A 12,925-nucleotide genomic window follows, 5' to 3' on the forward strand; every position below is an offset into this window, starting at 1 on the left:
CAAAAAATATTCCATGTTATTAGCGGATACCAAGTCAGTAATCTCAACCACATTTTTATTAATATATCTAACGGTTAATAAATATCAACTAGATAGGTACTTCATGTAGACTCCTTCAAAGAAAGGCACACCTTTTGCCCTAACTAAAGATGATACACCTTTGTACCACTAAAAGTCTAAAACAATTTAGTTTGTTTTGGTTCGATCAATTTTCTTAAAACAAAAATTGAATTTTCACGTTTCTACAACACTAACTCATCATATTTTTTTATTAATGACTAACTCATTCTTTTGTCCTTGTTGTGATAACCACAATCTCATATTCTCATTTAAAGTATTCTTGGTGAATTTTCTAGTAATGCTGAAACTAGTGAAAATGTGAATTCAATTGAAGATCATAAAAATTTTAAATTAAATGTACATGCTTTGTGAATCAGTGGTTTGAGATTTAGTAGTGTGCGTGCTTAGATTGATTGGTAAAAAAATAAAAATCAAGAGTTCTAGAAACTTGTGAGTAAAAAAAAAAAAACAGCTATAAGTAAACCAAATTGGTTTACAAAAAATAGTTCAACTCAAATCAAAATTATTTTAAAAAATAGTTCAGTTCATTTTTTCCAAACCTATTCAGTTTGATTCAAGCTGTTTTTTTTTTTTCTCACACGGGTAGCCTTTGGAGTTTGGAATGTCCAAAAGTGTTTATCCACTTGTGTTTTTGACTTTGTTTCATGTACCACTAATTGCTACATTTTCAAAAGAGAGTTATACAATTATAATGATGTACCATTATAATTTAGCAATATATAATTTAAAAAATTAATTAAGTTTTTAAATAGTTAATTATTTTAACCGTTATTATTTTAAATTAATTATTTTACTTATATTTAATTTTTTTGGTATTCCATTAAAATTTAAAACAACAACAAAAAAACTAATGTTTTTTTAATAAAAATAAAATTCTTAAAACAATATGTACTAAAATGAATTTTTCTAAAACATAATATATCAAAAGGAAATTTTCAAAACTTAATATGCCAAAATAACAAAATATTAAAACATAATCAACTAAAAGTGAAAAAAATAAAATTGAAAGTACCATAAGCGACGCATTGCACACGACTTGTTGAGTTTCACGGGTGTATAGTGTGCTGTTCTAACTTAATACTCGGCGGGAGAAAAATATCGGGAAATTTCAAGATAACATGCCAAATTAAACTCATGCATGTCAGAAAATTGATATAGAGTTATGAATGCAATTGAAAGCCTTGTATTTAAGACAATGACATTAAGTCATTAACAGTGACTGTAACACTCGATTATGGGAAAATTTGTCAACAAGGGAGAGAGCAATTAGGAAATGTTTAAGATATAAATACAGAAGTAAATCAGGAAGGCTTATAGTATTTTGTTGGTACAAATGGCATTTTTGTAACGACTCCTTCATTGGGTTTTCCCCGAATAATAATCTTTACTTTGGTGGCTGCCTTGTGCAATCCAGATTTCACATATCCCATGGCTATGTTCTTCTGGAGGCAAGGACTGAATCCACCACTGGTGATTTCCCCAATGTTGTTGCCTCCTTCATCTTGAATCTCACTGTGGCTTCTGGGAGGTGGACCAGAAGAAAAGAAACCAACACGCCTGATTTTAGGACCTTCTTCAAGCTGTTTCAGGATAACATCAGCTCCTAGAAAACCACCTTCTGCTCTCCTCCTCTTCCCTATAGCCCATGTTAGTCCTGCCTCAATAGGTGTAATGTGCTGTTCCATGTCATTTCCATATAAGCACAATCCAGCTTCAAGTCGCAGACTATCTCTAGCTCCCAATCCTGTCAATCTTACCTTCCCTTCAGATTTTTCCAGTATTGCTTTGGCAAGATCTACTCCATGCTCTGAAGGAACTGAGATCTCAAATCCATCTTCCCCAGTATACCTGAAAGTCCCAATCAAGAAAAGGTTATTATGCTTGGTACAATCAATGAGATTAGGCATGGTGTCCCTGAGAAACTCTGAGCTAATAACACAAACATGCAAAAATGAAATTAAAAAAGCTAGTGTATCTTGGAAAGGAAAGGCATGATAGCCAAAGTAATACAAGATGGAGTTTCATAACTCGGATGAATAAATTGGTGATGTTGGTGGAAGAAAATGACAAGAAAAGCATACCCTGTCCTGGTAAGAAAACACTCTGAGCCATTGATGTCCAACACACGGAACTCCCCAAAGTAGAGCTTGCTCAAATCCTCTTTTGTCAGGTGTTGAAGAACGGGGGCAGCAAGAGGACCCTGCACCGGTGACAATAAGAATCCTTTATTGATGTTACAGTAAGGAAACAATTCATTAATTTAAAATCCCCTCAATGATTTGTATATTTAACATGAGTACAAATCACCTTAACAAGTGAACTATGATCGCTTAATGACCACGCTAACAAAGTTCTAATATTTTTACTGTGGGGAAAAGATAACAAGCAACATGGCCAAAAGTATGAGACACTACAACAAAAGATAGAAAAAGCAGGTGATATGAAAGTATACTGAATAGTTTCCTAAATCATTCATTTAATATTTAATGCCTCTAGACTCTAGAGCACATTACAGGCATCGCAAAGTAAAAAGGATTGAGGAACGTTTACAAGAAAGAAAAAAAAAGATTGAAGTAAAAAATTAAACACATAACAAGTGAATGAATACTTCAATATTTGGTTTATGTTTCTCAACTAAAATAGAGATATCAAGAGAAAACCTCAGAAACAGCAGGAAATCGGTAATACATAACAAACAAAACAAGTTGAAGGTGTGTATTTAGCATGCATGATGTCAATGTAGAAGAGCGTTCTAAATGACCTGCAGAGCAAGTAGGGATCTCTCATCGTGGATGTGCCAAGACACATCACCACCTTTGGCCTTGAATGCTTTCATGTGTTCCTCAATATGAGCCAGATCTTTATCCCTGCAGCCAGCATTCACAACCAAATATATGTGGTCATCCGTCACCTTAGTAATTACTGAATCATCAATTGCACCTCCCTTTTCATTTGTGAAAACAGTCAACGTCCCAGTTCCAGGGGCAAGCCCAGCAACATCGGCAATGACCAGCTTTTCAAGGAATGGGGCAGCGTCCTTCCCTTTGAGGCTCAGCCCACACATATGGGAAACATCAAAGAGGCTACCATTCTCCCTACAGTTGATGGTAGAGTCCATGATTGAGTCCTTGTATTGGATTGGCATGCTCCACCCAGCAAATGGAACCATCTTCCCACCATGAGCAACATGGAAGTCATGAAACACTGTCTTTTTCAGCTCAGCTTCTGAGGCAAAACATCGACGAGCAACAGCCTTCTTATCTCCATGGGCAAGACGGCGAGTGATCGATTGCCCAAGTTGCCACAAGCCCCCCCTCATTTTCTAAGCTAAATATCAGACGAATGAATTATAAGGTTAAAATAACAAGTTATTGGAGTCACAAGATTTCATGTCATCCCTATTATGGGAAATATGGATATTATGGCACAAGACAGTACATTCTACCCGTTACATTTTGCAGAACTCAGAAATTAAATCAACATATCTGTGTAACATGGCAGATGATAAACAAGAATCAATCATACATCTAATGATAAAATGAGGTTGATCAAGAGCATCCACGTACCCAGAACGACAGAAAAACCATATCTCTGTAATTTTTCTAGATCTAATTATCAATTTGCAGATCATCACAAAGTCATTAGCTAAATAAAGGGATGAAAATGATACATATATATGTATATATTAATAAGCTAGTAATTGAGATGGTAAAATGCAAGTGAGAAAAAGAAGGGTAGAGCACTGACAAAGATTGGTTTGTTGTTGAGAATGAATGAAGCAACGGGGAGAGAAAGCTCTGCACTCTGCAGAGAGGAAGGCTTATCTATTGGACTTGGACATAAACATAAAGAGAAGAGATATATCTAAATAAAATAAAAAGCGGGAGTTGGTGGCTGTGAGGTGAGGGGATCCTCTTCCCAAATCGATAATACCACATCGTTAGTGAGTGGTAGAAGCACTACCAGACGAAATTCACTACTTCCCAATCTCTTTTCACTAATACATTCAATTACTTGGGAATGGAACTTAAAATACCACTATCTTGTATTTTTTATTATTTCATTGCAAGTTATTTTATATAATCACTATTTATTTCTCTTTCATCTATTTTAATTAAATTGATTTTTTTCTAGAATTATTAATTTTTTTGTGAATAAATTATTAATTGTTAATTAAGCATACTCATGAAAATAATATTTCTAGGCATAATATTTTTATAATTTTAAAAATAAAATGACTGTTATTAATAATCACAAACTTTGGATAATTAAGGTAATAATTCTTCTGATGTAGTAGCAATTTCACAGTCGAAAGGAAAGCAATGAAGTTGGTGAGATGGTCTGGTCATGAAAGAGAAGGAAAGCAAAAACTGTGGGAACTGACTTGAAAAGGTTTTTTATGACAAAAGTTTGAAGGAAGCAGTTCGGTGGTTGGTAGCTTTAAACTTGGTATAAAAAAGTAAAAAAAAAAAGGTTTAAATAATCTGTAGCTCCTTATAAAATAGGATTTTTTTATTTTACTTTAAGATTTTTTTATTCTAGTCTCCATTATTAAATAATAGCATTAGTTAATCTGATCTCATCAATATTTTTTAAACAAATAAGAATTTAAAAATATAGTTTATCAAAATAAATTACACATTTTGTATATTGTCTTTTCTTATATAATTACACATTTTTTTAATATTTTCATTTTTATCTCTCATATTTTTCTTGTCTCTTTAAAGTCTAATATTCAATACTATAAAGTATAACTAGACTTATAGCAATACAATTTAACTTCTCGACATGTTTCTTAATTTTCAGTGTTTTCCCACATTCACTAGGTCAAAGTTGTCTAATCGGCTCAGTAGCAATCCAGTTGAGGATTGATCAATTGCTTTAAGTGGTCATAATTCCTAAATTGTAGGAATGTTGGAGTTGCTTCCGAGTTGTGTTGCCTATTTTTTTTGTACAACAACTTTTAAATTCAAAAACCTTAAAAAAATGGTTGTTATCTTTCACTAACCACTTCTTTTATATTTTAGAAAGTGTTCACACAATTTGGACCTAAACAGAGTGGATCTTAACAGATCCCACTAATTTTGGGGTCAGTTATCAATTGATGTAAGGGACGGACTGTATGTATTTCTACTAATGCTTCCTGGAGTGTTTCGTTCTACAATTTCAGAATTGTTTCCCGCACTTCTCGAATGGTGATTCCGGAAATAATATGAAAAGGGCATGAAGCAATACAAGGAGTGCAGAAAGCCATTGTAATTTTTGCTTGCTTCCTGCACTTTGGAATGCAATGGTGAGAGTGCAGCAAACATCAGCAAGCTAGCCTGATCAATTATCCTAATTGAGTGGCCCAAATTGGTAATTGACTATCAAGCCCAATGGGCCTAAATTTTTTGTGCTAAGAAACTTATCTAAAAGATCAATAGATGTGCGATTGGATTAAGAAAATCTTTAGATTGTCACATATTAATTTGATAAACTATTTGAGCATCAATCATGTATGAGATAACAATAACATATTTGGAATCGATAATAAATATGTAAATAAAGCATATGGATGGCGGGAGCAGAAAAGAAAAACGCAAGAATGATAGTTTGGATACAGTACACGAAACGTAAGTGTTGCGCAGCAAGGGATTTATGATATTAAGAGTCGAAAGTCGAAAGCGATGGTTGGTAGCCGAAAACCATTCATATAATTCGTGGTTCCGCTGAAGCCCCGTTTCATAGATACTTTTCTCATTTGGTGTATCTGCTAAGCCTATATACCTTCAGGAGATTTCACTCTGCTCCCCAACCCCCTTTCCTCTTCTATTGATTACTACTTATTTTCAAGGGATCAATACAATATAATGGTTCAAACATGCTAACGGTGTATGCTCCCAGAGCAGTTCTAAAGTGCCATTTACACCAGGATTCAGCTTCTTCTCAACAACCATATTCATATCCATGCAAGATCAATAATAATGTTCATTTGGTGAATTGTAATCCTAAACCTTTTGGCACTCCTTGTACTAATATATCGTTTCATAGTTCCTCCTTCTCTGGGAAATGTGATAAGCTACAAAAGAGCCTTCATCTATTCCATCATGTTGCCACACATAAATGGCTGGTAACTATGCTTGCTGGATCATTTACTTGTGTTGTTTAGTTTATTTATCAATTATCATTGCTCTCGCTGATTCATTTTTTTCTCCCTTACTACAGTGTGGATTACAGGATTCCATTTCATCTGATGATGAGTATCGTTCTTCACGCAACATAGCCATCAGCTTGTTCAGGCGATACAGGAACTTCATTGATCGTGGTGGAGGGGACAATCTAAAAGTATTTCCATTGACATGCTTCCTTTGCACCCTTTATTGGTTCTTTCAATTCTTTATATTCCAATTATCAATTTTTGTTGTGTGTTTTCACTCTCAGGAGTTCATCACTGCCGGGGTAAATGCATATGCGCTAGGATGCACTGATGAAGGATTAAGGAAAGAACTTGTGGATATGAAGAATTCTGGGATCGAAATTGATGTAATGCAAAGTTATGGTGGAAGCACAAGCTTAAAATCTAAGATCATCTCAGAGGAGGTAAGTTCTAGTTTGTTTTTAACCAGCTATTTCTAATGCACGAATCATGATTATCCCGATAACTTCTTTAAAGGATCAGCCTTAAGAAGATTGTAAATTGTTAGAGCTTGTTTTTGTAAAGGAGGGAGCTGATTTTCTCCCTTCTGTCCACCAGATTCATAAAGACAGGCTTGCCTCTATATAAAGAGGCTAGTGCGTGTCTCAAGGAACGTTTCAATCCTGAGTATTATAGAAGCAAACAGTAACAGTAGTTATACAACTGATAGTTGTTCGTTAAGCTTGTTAGTTTGTTTACTCACACTGAATGGTACCATCCTAATTCCTAGCTGTCCTGTTAATTAGATGCTCCCATGCTTCCTATAATACACGTTCCCCTTTTATTCGATCATATTAATCAATCAATAACAATGATTTCCCACTTCTATGGAACAACCTCTCTCCTCTACGAGCTGTATGATGTGTGATTACGCCAAGTTAGTATCACCTGCATCATCACCAATAGCATTTACTTTATTTTGTTGGTCAACTCTGCTAGATCTCAGTTGCTTTGTTCTATGCTGTCATGCAGGTTGATGAATGCATTCTCTGGCTAAGCATTATATTCATCACCATCTTGTGTACACCCCAACCAACTATTGTTAGATGGTCATCTACAACTCCAGTCTCAGATGAAGTTAGACTTCAGTGGAAAGGCTTTTGTGCTCTTATAGCAAATGCATATTTTATGAAGGGAATGGCTTGGTGAGATGCCATCCTAGCATTTTTTCTTTTCTTTTCTTTATATGCTTCTAGTATTGTTTTTCCCCCAAAAGAACTTCACTGTATTGCTTACTATGTGTTTATGGAAGGCTTCCTGTAAAGACTCTTCAATTAGAACAGACGGCTGTGATGGGTCAGGCTGAGAAACCGTCAGTTGTTGCTAGCCGAATGCGTTTAGTCTTTAGCACACTTGAGGTTAGCAATTTATATTTTACGATCAATGTATGGAAACTATTGATTCGTTTACTGGATTTTTAACTTGTTTTAGAAAACGACAGAGGATCACATGCCTTTTTTTAGATGATTATTCTTTAATTTAATGTCCTGCGAGTCTCATGCTCATCATGATACACTGTTATCAAAATAAAAAAAGAATTTCATGCTGTGATTTGACTGTTGCAGGTAGTGAGTCCACAGTGGCCAAGAGCATAGACCATGGGATCATGTTAAAACTGGCTCTCAATCATTTCACGTTGAGTTGTATTCCATATTTGCTAACAAATGTAGCAATATCATGCCAGAGAGGATATTAAAAAGGAAAGAAAAGAAAAAACTGGATTTCTATTTTGTATGTTATCAAAGTGAGACATTATATATTGCAATTTTAGTGCTATACTAAGTTAGAGGAAGGCTAATTATCAATTGGTCCAAAAAAAAACAGTATTGTTTCATTCATTTCATTTTCTCTTCACACGTTTATTTTTTTCATAATACTTTCCATTCGTCTTATATGATCAACTTCGCAACCATTCCACCCGCCATTTTTTATGCCTACACACGGTACCTTGACACAATCATATATTTGACAGTTTTTAAAATCACGGGCTCCAATTGAATACGAATATATACATACGATGCATTTAACATTCTCATTAACGTGACCCAACATACGCAAACAAGGGTGCAATACAGTTAATTAGCTTTTTGGAGAAAAGGAGGAAGCTCTATTCCTCACCTCTTGGGAGGAAAAACAAATTTGAGTCTAGATTAGACTTGTCGAAAAGAAATTTCAGAAGAAAACTCAAATAAATAAAGTGGTCAAAATTGAACTCCAATAGCCATGGTCGTAACTTGAAAATATTATCACATATCTGGGGCAGTGACAAATTCACTAGCATCTTTGAGTACTTTCCTTGCACGCCAATAGATAGCAGTAGCCTTTTCTGATGTTCCCATCTGCATTGACAACTCCAAAAAAATAAAGTCATGGATGCATCATTGAAATTGAATGATAAACTATATGCTACACAAAGGTACACAAACCAAATCCAGCAAAGAATTTAAAAAGGAATAGGAGACCAAACATGTTTTGTCAATTTCACCAATACCACAAGGGGGAAAAAGGAAAAGAAGGCCTACCTTGATCTCTAGGCGATAGTAATCTTGCCACAAGCTGACATTTTGGTCATATGTTGCAAGTGAAGATTCATATAATTTCCTGGCATTTATAAGACCATCTTTATCTCCTATTGATGCAAGGTTTGTTTCCAGGTCAATGCAACGTCTATATAAAGCAAGACCAGGAAGCGGTAAAGCTAGAAATCTGCAATGATAGCCAATTGAGGAATTTTAGATACAAGAAGGAAAATCCCCTGCGGAAGCATATTTTGGTAAGCAACCTGAGCTATTTCCACTGCACATACCGTTTATAGATATCTCTGGTCTTCTGAATTCCATCCTTTTGAAGTATAAAACTTACAATAGCAGAAGAAAGGGAAAATCCATTTTCACTACCACCATCTCTGACCAAGGTAACAACAGAAATCTCCACCAATTTATCAAAATATCGTCTTTGATTTGCATAGAATTTAAGAGCCTGTATTGAGTGAAGGTTAGAAAAATAAACTGATTTAAGAACTTTGTGGTTTCAATATAATGCAAATAGTTCAAGTGAAGGAAAAAACAATTCAAGCTGAACTGAATAATGATAAAAATGCATGAACAGTTAATAACCGAGAATGTAGGAGCTAAATAGAAAACTTTTCAGCAACAAGAGAAATAAATCAATGGCCAACAACTATTTTTTCAGTACCATGAATCACTACTTTAGGTCTTTAACAATAAGCAGTAAACATTGAATATTTGAATCTTCTCTAGGAAAAAGCATATGGATATGATATTGGAAAAAGAAAGCCAGATAATTCTAATCAAGACACTATTCAAAAATCCAATGATCAAGGAAGAAAGAAATATTGTATAAATTAAACCATTGAGGCAATGGATATTTGTGTAAAAAATTATTTGATTCAAGCAGATTTTGTACAAGGGCATACATATCCCACTGAGAGCAAAAAAAAAAACGACAGCTCACCGAGAGCACAAGAAAGAAAGACATAGGTGGTGACAATGTACCTTTAGCCACAAGTTCTCTGATCTTGAAACAGACACTTTCATCAAAATTTGTTGAAGGAGCTCAAAAAGGGATTGCAAATCAGCATCACTTGGTGAAGAAGAACTTCCTGTGATGCATCTAATTTCTATGGTAATCCTTAATCCCCATAACTCTACCGATTCTGCAAGCTTTCCACTGCAAAGCTTTGCTGCCAGTTTTTGGGCCTCATCCAGCTGTCTCAATTGCAAATGTAAGGACACATGCTTGCATGCAAGATCTTCAGTAATGCACCCCATGCTTTCAGCCCTTTCGTATATTGACAGGAGATGTGATATATAGTTTACAGCACAACCTGATGACCCATTTATATCAGTTTCTCCTTCCTTAGGAGCTATAATATCTGTTAGAAAATTTGCATACAAACTAAACATAGTTCCTGATGGCACATTTTTCAAAGCCTCCTCATAAACCTACAAAACAGAAAAAGGCCCAAGGTTCACTACACCAACAGGCACACAAGAAACAAAGAATCATAGGCATTATCACTATCTAACAATTACTATTCCTAGAGCAGGGATACAATTAAAATTAAAATAGGATTACCATAGTAACCTTCATCATCAACATATGCCTATTTTTCCTAGTTTCAGGTTAAAGCAATCATAAATCTCAGTCGCTAGAAAAACATTACTCAAATACCATACACCCTATGGTTTCAGTAGTTCTCATAGATTCATACCTGAACTGCCTTTTCCACCTGAGGAATTATGCCCTCCTCACTTATCTCCAGATCACATTCATGCCTTGCGAGCCAGTCCCAAAATTCCGGTTGTGTAGAAAAATCCCTCTTCATGTCATTCAATATCTCCTTGCACATATCTTCATAATGTGACAAGTTTGTACCCTCCAATATTTCAAATAACCGCTTCCTAAGACTGAGACTTGAGGGGACAGCTTCAACTGCTCCACTATAGACAGTTTGAAAAATATTCATACCATGTTCTTCAAACAGTTCCTGCTTCTTTTCTGATTCATCACTTCCAACATTTGCTCCACCATCATCATCCCCTCTTTTGCCAAGAGGCATAAACAACTCACTGTTTTCATCCCTCCAATGTTTTTCATCAGAACTCCTAGGATCACGGGTGAGAGTTCCTTGATCCTCACCTAAAGCAACCTTGCGTGCCTTCAACTTATTAAGGTAAGTAAGTTCCATCCGAAGATACTCGACCCAAAGGTCTTCGGAAGTTGGACAAACTCTGAGACCTTCCTGCATCAAAGCACGAGCAGCCGCAACATTCAAGTTATGATCAAATTCCCAAGCCGCAGCATAAATCCAAACTCCCGGAACCTTTGGATGAAACCTAATAACATTCGCCAAGGCCTGCAAAATATTCAAAAAAAAATTATTCAAACATACACGTAAATATATACATACACACAACACACTTACATACGAACAGTCATACATGACAGAAAAAGCAACCAAAATAAATGGAGAATGGAGTAGCACACCTTCTTCATCCTGCCATTCTTTCTGAGCCTGCAAAACTCGAGGTAGCAAAACCAGAGATCGATATCGCCTTTGTAGCGCTTCAAAGCTAGCTCGTAAATGTCCATAATCCTGAGCAATCCAGCGAAATCGGACTTGGACTTCTTGAGCTTCTTGTTGCCTTGCTTCATCAATTCGCGCGCCACGGACTTCTTGCGAAGCCTGCGGAGGGCGTCGAGCTGAGTCTCGTACTCCACGTAGGCCAAGAAGTCTTGCTTCAGAGGACTCGGACGCTTCAGCCGGTACTCGAACTTTCGGCGCTGCTTTACGATCTCCGCAATCTCGCGCCGGCTGAAGAGACCACGCTGCTCGAGGTCGTCGAGCTCATCCACCATGCGCTCCAACCGGTACTGCACCACGTCCGCCATGGCTCTTCGCTACGAACACCGTCAACGGAGGCAACTGCGGCGGAGACGGAACGATGCTGCCTTGTGTTTAGAACGTGAGTAGTGTGGGAGGGAGGGAGGTTGAAGAAGGGTTTTGCAAGTTGGATCTCTTATTAAAACCAGCCCAACTATTGCTACAGCCCGTAATATGGGGTTGGGCCTTATTAGGCTTCATTATATATCTGTTTCTTACTACTTGGGAGACGGAAGGAAATTACTTAGCGCATCCAATTGTTTGCTTGGTGCACGCCCAGAACTCCTAATATCCCATTTCTATCCTTTCTCCTCCAAAAAAAAACCCTAGCCACCTCTGTCCCAAACCTCCATGACCACCGAAACCAACCCCACCAAACATCACCATTGCAACCACCCCATTAGTACCGAATATATTTTATTCCTGGGAAAGACATAGTCCCAACAGAGAAGATAGGAAAAAATTATTCCCATGGGACAATAATATTTTTTCATGAATGAAAATTGATATACACCCTTTATTAAACATTATCCCACTATTCTTTCATTATTGATAAGTTCTCAAATTTTTTCTAATCCAACAAATTTCGTTCTACCAAATTAATATTCCCGCAATTTTTTACCACCAATTTCATTCCTAAAAATTTTTCCATAATTTTTTTTTTTACTCCAATGTTACTCTTTTAATAGACAATTTTTGTTCCTCTTTCAATTATTGTGATTGTCCAAGTAGGAGTTCTGATTTTCTCTTTCAAGAGGCATGCGACATGTGTATTCATATGTAAAAAATAGAGTTAAAAATTCAATCTTTCTTTGACTCACAAATTGTTTTCCATATGTTCACTTGTCATATTGTAATAAGAGAACTTTTTTTTTAATATTTTCAGGAAAAAATAATTCAACGAAACACATGTTTTAATTATTCTCGGAAACATAAAAAATAATCTCAATCAATAATAATAGTTAACCAAACACATTTTTAATAATATACAAAGATAACATTCTTAGTAAAAATCATTTCTGAGACTAAAAAAATTATCAGTAAAACAAAAGCAAACTAAATGTTTTAAACAACATCAAAACTATATTTTTAGAATGATATTTCATAAAGTAATAACATGTTTCTTAGATTCAGATTCCCTAAATCAATTCTGAAACCATATTGAAAGCCAAAACAACATATAGTTGCATCTACTTTTTCAATCTTTTAGCATGATTTCTTTCCTAAACAAAACCCGTGATCTTAGGATTGTTTATAAA

At 35.6% G+C, this 12,925-nt stretch overlaps 3 protein-coding genes across 3 annotated transcripts; 1 reads left to right on the forward strand and 2 right to left on the reverse strand.

The window, feature by feature from the left end:
- Positions 1–1,236: 1,236 nt before the first annotated feature.
- On the reverse strand, positions 1,237–4,097 carry LOC114393256 (aminomethyltransferase, mitochondrial-like). The gene is made up of 4 exons (XM_028354530.1): positions 3,829–4,097; positions 2,843–3,408; positions 2,163–2,281; positions 1,237–1,929 (listed from the first exon to the last, which is right to left on the reverse strand). Exons 2-4 carry the CDS (start codon positions 3,398–3,400, stop codon positions 1,383–1,385), a joined length of 1,224 nt encoding a protein of 407 aa, XP_028210331.1. The 5' UTR covers positions 3,401–3,408; positions 3,829–4,097; the 3' UTR covers positions 1,237–1,382.
- Positions 4,098–5,808: 1,711 nt separating this feature from the next.
- LOC114393712 lies at positions 5,809–8,097 on the forward strand. The gene is made up of 6 exons (XM_028355120.1): positions 5,809–6,193; positions 6,289–6,408; positions 6,505–6,663; positions 7,232–7,404; positions 7,512–7,617; positions 7,825–8,097. The coding sequence occupies exons 1-6, from the start codon at positions 5,945–5,947 to the stop codon at positions 7,852–7,854; spliced, it is 837 nt and encodes a 278-aa protein (XP_028210921.1). The 5' UTR covers positions 5,809–5,944; the 3' UTR covers positions 7,855–8,097.
- Positions 8,098–8,253: 156 nt separating this feature from the next.
- On the reverse strand, positions 8,254–12,130 carry LOC114393711 (U3 small nucleolar RNA-associated protein 6 homolog). The gene is made up of 6 exons (XM_028355119.1): positions 11,270–12,130; positions 10,494–11,138; positions 9,775–10,224; positions 9,066–9,238; positions 8,782–8,965; positions 8,254–8,598 (listed from the first exon to the last, which is right to left on the reverse strand). The coding sequence occupies exons 1-6, from the start codon at positions 11,672–11,674 to the stop codon at positions 8,506–8,508; spliced, it is 1,950 nt and encodes a 649-aa protein (XP_028210920.1). The 5' UTR covers positions 11,675–12,130; the 3' UTR covers positions 8,254–8,505.
- Between the last annotated feature and the right edge of the window lie 795 nt (positions 12,131–12,925).

The sequence above is a fragment of the Glycine soja genome, chromosome 17 (genome assembly GCF_004193775.1).
Source record: "Glycine soja cultivar W05 chromosome 17, ASM419377v2, whole genome shotgun sequence".
NCBI lineage: Eukaryota > Viridiplantae > Streptophyta > Magnoliopsida > Fabales > Fabaceae > Glycine > Glycine soja.